The 13434-nt window shown below is 46.3% G+C and overlaps 1 protein-coding gene across 1 annotated transcript in view; it reads right to left on the reverse strand.

Moving 5' to 3' along the window:
- Nucleotides 1-6464: 6464 nt before the first annotated feature.
- Hs3st2 (heparan sulfate-glucosamine 3-sulfotransferase 2) overlaps nt 6465-13434 on the reverse strand; it is a 106038-nt gene continuing 99068 nt past the window's right edge. The window contains exon 2 of the mRNA XM_028867848.2: nt 6465-7843. Within this exon, the coding sequence (XP_028723681.1) occupies nt 7225-7843 (619 nt within the window). The 3' untranslated portion in view covers nt 6465-7224. The remainder of the gene's footprint in view (nt 7844-13434) is intronic.

Here is a 13434-nt window from a genome sequence, read left to right on the forward strand (position 1 = left end):
CCTGTTGCTGCTTTGCATAGAGGATTAAGCTTCAAAAGGGATTTTGGAGAGGACAGATAGTCAAGCTGTGATTGCCATGGTCCACCACTCACTAGATTTCTGGTTCACCCGGTTGAGCATCTGAAGCACTGGGTGGCTTTTGTTTAGGCACGCTGGAATTATAAAGACAGGTAGTACTCAACATCAGGACCAGTTAGTGAAGCAACATGTTCTCAGTGACAATCATATGCATGAAAGGGAAGAACAAAAGACCTGGGCCTCCTTCTCACAGTTATTCTACAGTGCGTGTGCGTTTTATCTGCAAAAATGGAAGATAAAATTGCTGTGCCATTTAAATCGTTTCTCCCTTTCTTTCCCTGACAGAATGGAATTGAACTTGGTTGGACTGGAGCTTTATAAAGAGGTGACTCCTTGAATCACCAGCTGAGTAGCATCTGACTCAATACCGAAAATGCATTTGGTCCAGGTCCCAGAGCTCAGGTTAATTCTAGGCACCAGGCACTTGAACACATAACACAAGTCCTGGCTGCTGATTTATCTCCTCAGGTCTTCTCTGGCCGGGGAAGCTGGGAGAGGAGCAATCAGGCAGCGGTGCATCCGAGCCGGCTACTTCTGTCTCCAAGGAGTTGGTTGTGTATAACTCCTCCTCTCTGGACACTCAGCCACGCTCACTGGTAGCTGGGAACCGGCCACAGAGGGAACATTTACCCCAGGGATGTTGGCAGATACTACAGTTGATGACCTTTGTCTTGCCGCTCCCTCAGAGATCTGATTTACTAATCTGGAGATGAGGTAGAGAAAAGTTGGTACTGGGGTCTCCTGCCTTCAGAACTCAAGTGGAAAAGAGGGGGAGACAAATTGGAAGTCTCAAATAGTACCCATGTTTGGGGAACATGGAGGCACTTCCTAGGTCCATTCTGAATATTGGTTGAAAAATGTTGGTAAGCAGGGACAACTTTTCAAACACTTGGGTTTCCTTCTAACAGAGCCTGTTAACTGCCTCTCTGACCTTCGTTTCTCCTTCTTCCCAGGCATCAACACTCTAGGTTGACATGTGTTCAGCAAAGAGACTGCATTCCCTGACTTTCTTTGCAGTCAGAGGTGACTAAAAGATATAAGTGTAAGAGCCACACTTGTTGGCCCAATTAAAAATATTTGTTGCTGCAGAGTTCTTAGGATGCCCCATATGGATGCAATGCCCAGGTTCTTAGGATATCCCACAATGCAACACCCAGATTCTTAGGATGTCCCATGATGCAATGCCCAGATTCTTAGGATGTTCCACAATGCAGTGCCCAGATTCTTAGGATGTCTCACAATGCAATGCCCAAATTCTTAGGATGCACTATGATTCAATGTCCAGGTTCTTTGTGTCTCAAACGATGAATTGAGCAAGATACATGTTAACGGGCAATCAAGATCCCCTTTTAAGAAAGACTAATTCTTTGTTTAAGCTACTGTTCTCATCAAAGCAACCAGTCAAGAATACTGGTCCTATGGAGCACATTTACATGTTCACTGTACAATGGCAAAATGCAGTAAGGGTTTTATAAGTGCATGCCAAGGCACGTATGCTTGTTCTCCAAGCTCCCAGAGGTAAAAGCAACATGTTTAAGCTGGGTTTATCCTGAACCAGTTTTGACTGAACTGCTCAATCCTGGGTTGTAAGAACAACTTCATTCAAAGTACGCGGGACGAGATAGGATGAAGGAAATTGCTATGAGCTCAGTTCAGTTAGAGCTGCAGGGCCTCTCATCTGACAGAAGACTAGCAGCTGTGGCAGGCTCTACTGCCAGGGGGCAAATAAACAAGAACAAACTGAGAACCTACTATGTGCCAAACAAGAGCTTTCTCACCTAATCTTCACACAAACCTCTTGAGTATGATGTATGTCTTGATTTACTGATGTTTAAATTATCCCGAGAAGAAATAATCTGCCCAAAGTCATACAGCTAGGAAAAAAGAGAGTTTGGGCTTAAACTGGAACCTCTTGACCCCCAGAGTAGTGCTTTCTCTAGCTGCCTTTAGGTAGAGGCAGGGCAGAGGAAGCAAGAACTGACTCACATTCTATTTAAATGGAGATGCATGTTCACATGCCACAGTCCCAGAACTACAGAGAGCAGCACACACTGGAAGCATTGCTCTATGAAGAGTCTGTGTCTGGGACGGGAAGGTGGCCCTCCATACATGCTGTACTCTGCTTCTAAAACAGAATCCCTTATATCTCCCCATCTCCCTGCACTTCGTAATGTGGCCAAGGGATTGAGTTCTACAGAAGTGGGTGTGGATAAAGGGAATGCTACCACCCCGTACAACCCTCAGGAGTACCATTCATAACACGAGGAGGCAATGAATAGAATGGATGCTGTAACCTGAAATAGAAATAGAAAGGATGTTATAGCCTCAACGAGAAGTGGCAGCTTTCTCCTGAACCTTCTTTGGCTCCTGAGGGAATGGAGTATGAGGGGCCAAAGGCCAGCCAATGTGATGGTAGATTTCTGACCCACCACCTCCAACAGTCTAGTCTTGGTCAGTGTGTGCTAGATAACTCTTCTTCATCTCCTCTTGCTTTCCTCTCAGCACCAACCACAGAAAGACAAACGTGACCCTCCACCTACACATCGGAGAGCCTATGGCCAGCTTCCCAGTGCCAGCCACCTCTGCTCAGGGCACACACACCCTAGTCCTTCTTCCCCTTCATTCCATGGGGAAGCTTTCCCTCTGACTTGGAGGCTGTGCCTAAGGCAAGGCTCCTTGCAGTAGTGAGCCGAGCGAGCTCTGAGTCAGTACCCCTGTTTCTTCTTTTTCAGGGTGGTCTTTATTTCTTGTCCTCTTTCTGTGGCGTGGAATGCGACCATGTGTCACCATCTTGAATTCACAAAGGTGTGAGGACCCTGCATCTCTGGTATTGAAGACCAGCCAGTCACCTGCTTCAGGATACTATCAAGAGAGAGAGGCACACTTTTCAGTCTTGTAAGGTACTGCTTTGGGTCTGGTTTCCACACCCCCACCTCATGTGCGTGTCTCCTTGAGGAGGCCTCCCTCTTGGACTCGAAGGAAAGAGGCAGACTTCATCTATTTAAACTGCACTAATGTGGGTCTTGTGCAACTCTGCCCTGGGGCAGCCTGAGCAAGAGGGAACATTTACACTGGATTAAAAATCAGAGTTTGCTGAGCAGACTCATGTACTCTGGATTTCAGTCATTTAAACTTGGATTTTAAATGCACCTTAACATCTTTCATTTGCATACAATGATTGATATGCTAATTACAGGAGGCATACCTATTCATTAAGATGGGGCGGCTGCTTAGCCCGAGCGGTCTGTGGATGCTGGCAATGTAGAGGGATGCAGCTTATCTGCATACAACATTCAAGATTTTTACAAATTCTTTGTGAACTCTTGGGAAGTTGAGATAAAGTCTCACATTTTTCTGACTCTTTATCTGAGGTTTCTTTTATGTCCCCATGAAACTCTGTCTCTATGGTTTTGGTCAGAGTGTGGCTTAGGATACCAGGACACTAAACAAATTTCAATAGGAAATACTACAGGGTGATTTATTGACATCCACATTCAACTTGTCCTTCTGTTCACTAATGGCTCAGGGTCTGGGTTCTAGGAAGCCATGGCTCCTCATTCCTCTGCATCACATTTTCAGATCCATAGGAGTGAACTCACAGTACTCATTTTTCAGCATCATAGGCGCAGTTATCTGCTGTCCTGGAAGATGCTTGGCTCACAAGACCTGCCTATACATACCGTTAACACCTTAGACTTCTGTGTCCTTTGATCCTGGTAAGTCAGATACTGCCTTCCTACGACCTACAGGCATTTAGAACTTGTACTGAAAAACAATAGTTCTTTACTTGGTCCCACAAGATACTATGGAAATTTGGCATCTCTGTCTTCATTTTGGACCTGGTTCCTTTTCTTAGGGTCACCTTCTTACCTCTGCATGCAGGCATGCAGGTGTCTATCTAGAAACACTAGATGTCTAGCTTGTCTTACTCCCCTCCAAGGGTAAAGGCACCAAGATAAGAATTGCAGAGACCTCTTAACATCAGTGTTTTACAATGTCCTGTTCACAATCCCCGAAGGGTATCAAAAGTCTCTAGCCATTATCTTAAGTCTGCAGTTGCTTCCAATGCCAGGAACAACATGACCTTGCAGGGACAGCACACCGCTCAGATAAGGGAATTACCTATGAATGGGAGGTATTCTGGAGCAGGGGTGATCACCCATGCTCATCAGATTGCTCTTCCCAAGTGATAAGGTCTTATTGGACCATCCTGCAAAACCAGAACTGGGCAAGAGCATCCAGACCATACTTGACCAGAATGGTGTAATTATGTCTACCTGGTACCATTCTCCCTCTGTTTAAACCCGAAGCTCTAGTCAATACCCTGAAGATGGACTTGGGGTCATGTGGTCCCTTTTTCTGTCCCCCTTCCCAGAGTAAATATGGATCCAAACCCCTCTCTCTGCTTTTCATTATTATTCATCTTAATTGGTTTAGTGGGACAGGAGGCCAATTGTTGGGGGCTTTTGCCCTAAAACTCTGCTAACACCTCTATAATGCTTGGCAGAGCACATGAATGCAGAGGCCCTCAGAGGTTCCCTAGTGCTTCCTGCCTCCTAGGCCATGGCACCATCCAGGAAGCATACTGCAGCAGTTTACTTCCTTGGCACATGCTTATCCAAGGCCCTAGTCTTCAGCATCCACCCACACACCTATCCATCCAGCCATTAAACATTTCCTGTGAGACTACACTGGGTTGGCATAAAACAGTCATGATCTTCCAAAGTTCATGGTCTATGGTGGAAACACATTTAAATGTCTATCTGTTATCTTAGTATAATGAAATCTGTTATTGATAAACTACCAGATGAAAACAGAAGAGTGAGCAGATGTCAGCAGACAGAGATGGCCTTGCAAATGCCAAGCAAGTGATACTTGAATGAAGTCTTACTGGGATCCTGGTTTTCAAGTGAGATGGAGATGTGGGGAGAGGGAGAAGAGCAAGTATTCCAAAGCAGAGGAAAGGGAATGGGCCAGAGTATGCAGACTTGAAAAGGGCACAAGAAAGCACGTAATTCTGGAGTGTTGGAGGAGAGGATGAGAAAGAAGCAGGAGAAGAGCCAGACGGACGGGGGGGGGGGGGGGTTAGGATTATCTTGGGTGCCATATTGGAGGGACTGGACACCATCTTGAGAGTCTGGGACATTTAAGGCAAGACTGGGAAATACCCACATGGGACAAGCAGATTATGCATATTAGAGAAAGGGCCTATGCAGGAGTTGGGAAGCTCAGGCGTGCAGGTCCTGTCCAAAAGTGGCCACCATTTCTCATGGTAGAGTACAGGCTTTGTGTAGACAAGTATCCATTTTTTGAAAAAGAAGCTGAAACCCCACACTTTGACACCAATACTTCCAGTTTGTAACCATTGCCAGGTATTTCAAAGCTTCATGCCAGCCAGGCAAAAACATGTCTGATGCTCCCTCAGTCCTCGGACCTTCCATTTGGTATTTTCAGTTGAAAGTATCTAAGCAGAGATATTATCCAGTCAAAAACATGTTTCAGAGAAGAAGCTGGGTCTGCAGTATATGACTTTAATCCCAGATACTCAGGAGGCTGAGGCTGCAAGACCTTTAGTTCAAGGCCAACCTGGGAAACTTAGTAAGACCCTACTCAAGATTTAAAAATACAGGAGCAGGGGAGAATCAGTAAAGCTTCCTGAGTAAGCATGAGAGCTTTTGTTTGATTCCCAGCACCGAAGGTAAAAGCTGGACCTGGTGGCAAGCATTTTCAAACCAAGCCCTGGGAAAGTGGACACAGGCAGATCCCTGAGGCTTTCTGCTCAGCCAGCTAAACCTAATCGGCAAGCTCCAGCCAACTAAGAGACTCTGCCTCAAAACCAAACAAAACAACAAAAACCAAGTGGACAGTCTACCTGAGACATAATACCCTAAGTGGCGAGCCTCAAACTAGTGAGAGACTCTGTCTCAAAAAAACAGTGTGGATGGCCTGCTCGATGAATGACACCTGAGACCAAGCTCTGGCTTCCACAGGTCTGTGCACACACGAGCATGTACATCCACACATACATGAGCACACTCTCCACCATCCTGAACATGTATGTATACAGCACACTACCTCAATAAGAAAACAAATGTAAAAATGACTGGGCTATAACTTTGTTTTAGAACACTCGCCTAGCATGTATAAGGGTCTGAGTTCAATGCCTAGCCCTGATGATAAATAAATAAAATGAACACATTCTTTACAGATCTCTACGAAATCTTTCTGTCCCAGATTCCTATAGCTAGAAACCACCCCTGTCTCCACCCTGGTTTCTCCCCCCACCCACAGTCTTCACACTCCCACCCACCCCTAACTGTCTTCCCATGTCTTCCACATCACTGACTTCTTCTTACACTGGGATTTACTGATGAATAAAGGCCTGGCTTAGAGAGAAACACTCAGTGGTAAGGACACGAGAGAGCCATATTTATTTCACATGGACAAGCATGATTCCGTGCATGTTGAACATGAAAGCTCGTGTGAAGAAAGTACCCGTAACAGCAGAATTATGTGCTTTTGTCCACAGGGAGCAGGGAGAGAGAGTCACAGAGTGCTTTTCAAAGACAGCATCCTCCAGGCCCAGTGGAGACCACAGGCTTTGAAGTCACTGGCTTGTTTCATCATCACAGAGTCTGTCTCCTGGAGTGGCCAGAGAGGTGTTTTTGGCTCTGCATACTGTTGATGAGCTGCTGCATTCTGAGGAGGGTGGAGGGCGTTCTCCTATCCTACCACTCAGGGCTGCTGGGGGAAATTAAGCTCAGAGGGAAAAGTACATGCCACATGGAATTAAGAAGTCCACCACTGAGTGCACAGTGATGGGATGGACTGATGTTCTCACAGCAACAGAACCATCTCCACTCAGAATGTCCCCTAACATTGGGAGACCCACCCTTCTTACAGCAATTCCCCAAGGCCTCTCATGGGTGGGAGGGAGCCGATTCTAGAACTGAATGGGTATGCTAGAAGCAGGTAGACTTTTCCTGGACAGAGCAGGGACCGCCGGTCTCTTGGCCTTTACTCAGCTTCCTGGTTCCAAGATGATCCATCATAGGGTTCAAGATGGGAAGAGGGGCTGGAGTTGAGGATCAGGGTCTCTGGGCACAAACCTCATGGGAGAGATAAGAGCCCTTGTACCTCAGAGACTCACTCCCACCGGAAGTCCTGCCCAACGGTTTCATAAAATTTAATATTATAAGGTCTATAAAATTCCCGGAGCTGGTCTATGACTTCAGGGTCGATCTGTACATGAGTTCTCCCTTTTGATTTGCCCAGGCATCGTGGCAGGAGTGTCGACTCTGGTTTTTTCAAGCAAGGGAATCCTTTGGTCTTGTTGAAGTAGAAGTGTTTGTCTGTGATGAATCGCTTGATGCCCAGGAAATCCTGGATGCGCCCCATCTCACCAGCTGGATCAGTGATGAGCCGCTCGCCACTGACGAAGTGGATCTGGGCCAGCGGGAAGTACTGCAGCCAGCTCTCCAGGTGCAGTGCGTACATGCCGATGCGGATGGCATTCCAAGACACGTCCACTAGGCCGAGGCTGCGATTGCGGAAGGACAGGCCCTCGAAGGTGGGGATGTCCGGCTTCTTGGAAAGTGTCTGCGTGTAATCAGAGATGGCGCGGGTCACCGGGTTCCGCACCACCACAATCAGCTTCGTGTCTCGTGACATGTTGAAGATCCGTCGGGGGGCTTCTTGAGTGACGAAATAGCTAGGCGTCTTCTCTAGTGTGATCTGGGTCTCCGAGGTCCTGGGCATCAGGCTCCTGGGGACAGAAACAACACATCATCAGAGAGCATGGCTGGTTTGGTTTGCTATTAGTTCCCTCCACTCCTGCAGGCCTCTCTCTCCTGCCCCATTTGAGTTTCTTACTTGGTGAGGAACTCCCTTCAACTCATGTTGAATTTTAAAAGCATATTTAACAAGGGCTTCTTTAAGGCATAAACAAACTGAATATCTGTCACTACGGGTTAAACAAATTGTTTAACCAACCCGTAGGGTCCAGTGGATCTACATGTATTACTATGCAATGATCTCTACCATACAGCAAGCCTCCGTATCCATGGGTTCTACAGCCAGAGATCCGACCAGTTGTCAATGGAAAATATTTGGGGAGGCCAGGCAAGTATGATGGCTGGAGTTTGAACCCCTAGAATCCATGTGAAGATGGGTATCTGTATGTCTGTGAATACCAGCACTCCTATGCAAGACGGGCAGAGACGAGACTCTCTGGAGGCTACTGGGCAGCTAGCTTGGTATATACAGCAGAGAAACAAAGGCAACCTGCCTCAAACAGAGTGGAAGATGAGGAATGGTACTTGAGCCTGTCCTCTGCTACACACACACACACACACACACACACACACACACACACACACATACACACACACACACACTGTACACGCACACACTGTACATGCACATACACACTGTACACACAGACACACACACTGTTGACACATTCACACACACTGTACATACAAATATACACTATACACTCATACACACACATACACACTGTATGCACACAAACTAAAAATATTTTAGGAAAAGGTATACATGCTAAATATATACAAATGTTTCTTTGTATACAATATTTATGCTGCATTATGTACTATAAACCGGTCACTTAGAGATGATTCCAAGACTACATGAAGGGGAGTGTGGGCCACACACAAATACTACACCATTATATAAGAGTCTTCAACATCTATAGAGTTTGGAATTGTGGCAATTTACACCAAGGATGACCCTATCCTTCATAATAAAGAAAGGCCAGGTATGGCCTCTTGTCTCAGGAAGGAGACACAGGACTCTGGTAATTGTAGCTAGTGCTGTGGGGGGGAACTGTATGTGGGTGGGGAGAGCCAGGCAATCGGGGATAAATGAGAATTACATTTGATTGTATAATCTTTTACGCTGCTTGAAATTTTTAATGTGTTTATTATGTATTCAGAAAGATACAAAGTAAGCCGTTGAGTATTATCCTGGCAAAAAATATATTTCTTCAAATATATTAAAATCTTTTTTTTTCCTGAGGAGCAAAAAGCTTGTTTTTGCAAGAATAGCAACAGTTATAGAAATGAGTTCTGACGTCTTCTGTGGAAGAACATCTGAATTTACACCCTTTGTGTAGGCTGCATGAAGCAAAGACCTCTCCAGGCTGGTAGCAAGCTCCATCAGAGCCAGGCAATGCCGCCCTCTTCCCCTTGTTTTTTAATTTTCTGGCTCTGCTTGGGACTTCAAGGGATGAGGGTAGCCGCCCTGCAGTCTCTGGTTGGTCCAGATGTATCTCTCTCCAGCCTTGATGAAGAACACCCCTAGTTCCCAGTTGCTACTATTTTTTGAAGGTCATGTTTTGTCTTTAAACCAGCATTTCTTGCTGCGGGCTGCACTTGAACATTATTACATAAGGATGTAACTTCTTCTTTCTTCCTGGTTCGTTCTTGGTTAGTTTGTTTCTTTCTCCCCTACACCTCTATTTAAATAAAGATCTCCAAGGTTCTTTCTATCCTAAACTAATCAATTCACAGCATTTTGGGCTAGGTCTGTTTTAAAGCTGTTCTAAAATTCACACAGAGTCAGATGAGGCCAACAGGAAAGCATCAGAGTTAAGACAAACCATCTCCTCAGTCTTATTACCCTCCAACAGTGCACTTCATCAGCCCCCAACACACCCCTCCTCACACTTCTTGGTGTCACAGACTCTCCATTCCCAGCATCCTCCCTGCCCCGACCTCCTATCACCTCCACCTGGCCTCACAGCTCTCCAGCTTCTTCTGTCACCAGTTTCGCTTTGCTTTCCTCTAGAGCAGAAGTTTTCCACCTTCCTAAGGCTGCTGCTCTTTAACACAGTTCCTCATGTTGTGGTGACCCCCCAACCGCAAAGTTACTTTTGTTACTACTTCATAACGCTAATCTTGCCACTGTTATGAATCATAGTGCAAATATCTGTGTTTTCTGATGGTCTTAGGCGACCCCTATGAAAGGGTCGGTGATTCCTCCCAGAGGGTCGTGACCCACATATTGAGAATCACTGCTTTAGAAAACTCTTACAGTCAAACTTTGGACCTTGTTGAAAGTGTCACGATTCTAAAATGCTTCACCCTGCAATTTATTTTAGGGCCATGAAATGAGTTTAGTGAGGACTGGCCCAAAGACATATCCACCTAGAACCTGTGAGTGTGAGTGACTACTGGGGGGAAGAGTCCATGAAGATGTAAAGGTGAAGTCCGGCATCCTGGATGTGTGGGACTCAAATCCACAGCAGTCACCTTAGACACATAGAGGACAGGGTAAGCTGACACAGTAAAGCTGTAAACCCGAAGGCCAAGAACAACACAGCAGTCACCAGAAGCTATGACAGGCACAGAGCAGGGCTCCTTCCTTCACGCACATAAAGGTGACTGACCCTGTTAGCAATCTGACCTCCAACACCAGGGAAAGAATCTCTTCCGTTGATTCAGTGTTACCTGGCTTCCAGTCTGTTATGGCCTGGAACCAGTCCAGGAAATGACTGGTTACAACTCTGTCTCCTTTTACCTTTACCACAGTTCCAAACTCATTATACCTGTCCTCAAATTTATCTATGAGCCTCTTTGTGGGGGCCCACAGAGACCCCCTAGTAAGGCCTTACTCAAGGTCAGAAAGTCTGAGCTTGCTTGGCCCCAGCAGGGCTGCATAGTGAGGTGATTTGGCCAAAGGCGTGGGTACCGGGTGTTTTGAAGGGTCTACACTTGTTGGTACCTTATACCTTGACCTTGGAAGGGGGAAGTCTTTTGCCCCTCCCCTTGCTGATGCATAAAAGGCCCGTTAGGAATAAAGTCTGGGCGGTTGGGTATTGACCCAGGGCCCTTCCGAAGCTATCCTGTGTCTCTGTCTTTCTTTGTCTAGGTTTATATTGCTATCTAACACTTCCTCATTCCTCTCTTCCCCCCCCCCCCCCCAAGAACCCTTCAACAGGTCGGAGCTGGTCTCTGACACCTCTTGGTTTCACTTTCTTCTGTATTCTGGACCCAGTGGACAATAATTTCAATATAATCACCATGTATCGCTTGATCTCTCATTCTCCAACAATGTAGCATTCCAACTGTTCATCCTTTCCAATTCTGTGCCCAAATTTCCAACCAGCAGACAGAATTGCCTTCAGACAGTTATCAGTTCCAGCTTTGGTTGACTCTCCAGGTGTGTTTGTACAGCACCCCCTGTCATTCTGCAATGGTTCAAATTCTCACTGTAAGCCCCCAACCTTGCTTCTCTTACCCACTCTTAATACGAGATTAGTGTCCCCCACACAAGAAAGGTATAAGCTCTTATATCCCAATTCTTTCAGTTTTCCTCTAGCCCATCTTGAAACTGACCCTTTTCTGGGGCCATCCCCAGGCCCTCTCACAGGTCCATCTGTGAGAAAAAGTATGCTGGCTTCATCCTCATGGTGCACCTGTGAGAACAAGGCTTTCTGGGCTCATGGTCCACCTGCGAGAGCAAGATGTGCTGGGCTCATGGTCCACCTGTGGGAATAAAGTGTGCTGGGCTCATGGTCTACCTGTGAGAAAAAGGCATGTTGGGCTCATGGTCCACCTGTGCTCAGCCCATTTCCTCAGACTTCTCTGAATACTCATCCTTAGGCTCTACATTTACTGTGCAGGAAGGCCAATATTTTTGTTTTGAGACCCAAGGTCTGTATCAACCCATATGGGATGAAAATTTTAATAGTGGTTATTAGTGAAAGGACCAAGCAGATACCATAACAGGCTGTCAGTCTTCTCTCAGAGATCAGGCCTCAATTTCAGTTTCCTGAGACTCAAGCAAGCAGTTTCTGGGAGAGCCATAAACAAAAGACATAGTCCTTGCAGTAGCTCCCTTTCTGAACGTACTCTGCTCAAGGTTCAACCAGTTGTTTACTGTCTGGGACCCCTCACCAACTTAGAGCTACAAGTATGGGTCAGTGTGAACATGTGAGGCCAGTCAGCCTCCATGGCAGCTCAAGGACAGAGCCTGGGACTTGTCCAGGCCTGCCCCCAAAATGATAACTGTAACCCCCAACCAGTAAATTCAAAGGTAACACATCCTCACCCAGTCATATGATGCCAAGGCTTGTACCACCCTGCTTGCAGTTTTTTTCCTTTAAAAACCCCTCACCCTGAGAGCTCAAGGCTGTCCTCCTCCTCCCTCTGTGTCGAGTGTTGGATGTGGACCAAGCCTGGGTTTGCTTCTTATTGATAACCATCTGTGTGTTTTGCATCAGATATCAGTTCTGTGGTGGTCTTGCTTGGGGGGGGTGTCTCATGATGAGGCCACAACATTAGTATGGAGTGGGCCAAGTTTTAAATGTGGGATATCAAGCCCAATATGGTAGCATGTCTGCAATCCCAGAACTTGGAAGGCAGAAACAGGAGGATTATGAATTTGTGGGTAGCCTGGGCTACATAGTGATACTCCTCTGTCTCAAAAGAAGAGAGAAGGGATGAGGGAATTAAAACAACCCCAAATGCATTTCAATAGACTCCTCAGACGGAGTTTCTTAGATATAAACTTGGTATACATTGAAATTAGACAGGTAGGGGTGTATGATGAGGGTAGACATAGTGCACATATGGCGCAGGACAGGTAAACCACCTCTAATGTTCTTCCAAACTCTGTGGGTGTAATTGATGCAAAGGTTTCCCCCAGCATAGGACTTGGTGCTTGACAGGCCACTAAATGTATATCTTTGCAATATCTTTTAGTGCAATAGGGAATGTCTGAGAAGGAATCCGTGGAGGCAGCATTTCTCAAGCTTTAGTAGGCCAACTGTGAACTCTGCCCTCAGCATCCATTAACCTCTCCCCCTTTACTAGTTTAGAAAATTCTGACCAATTCTGGTGACGTCCAGAGTAGCACAGCATCCCCCAGCTGGACACTAATAGAGACTCTACCATTCCAGTTCCTAATAGGCACATTAGTTGCAAAACCAACATGATCCATGCTAAAATCAAGGGGCATGTGCACCTGCTGTGAAAGCATGAGGCTCTGAGTTTGGATTTTAATAACTACAAAAATTTCCAGGTGTGACTGAGCATGCCTGTTTTCACAGTGACATAGAGGCAGCCGAGACAGGAGGATTGCTGGGGCTTGCTGGCTGCCAGCCTAGCTCTAGGTGCAGTAAGAGACCCTATCTCAAGGGAATAAGGGGTAGGGGAGTGTTAGAGCAGGGCAGCCAAGGGCCTCCTCCAGCTTTGGCGCGTGTGCGCACACACACGTACATACACACATAGGCATCCATACTTGCATACATGAGCACATCACACACACACATGCACACACACACATCTAAACACACATGGGCATCCATACTTGTATATATGTGCACATCAT

This window comes from Peromyscus leucopus, chromosome 1 (genome assembly GCF_004664715.2).
Source record: "Peromyscus leucopus breed LL Stock chromosome 1, UCI_PerLeu_2.1, whole genome shotgun sequence".
In the NCBI taxonomy this organism is placed as follows: Eukaryota; Metazoa; Chordata; class Mammalia; order Rodentia; family Cricetidae; genus Peromyscus; species Peromyscus leucopus.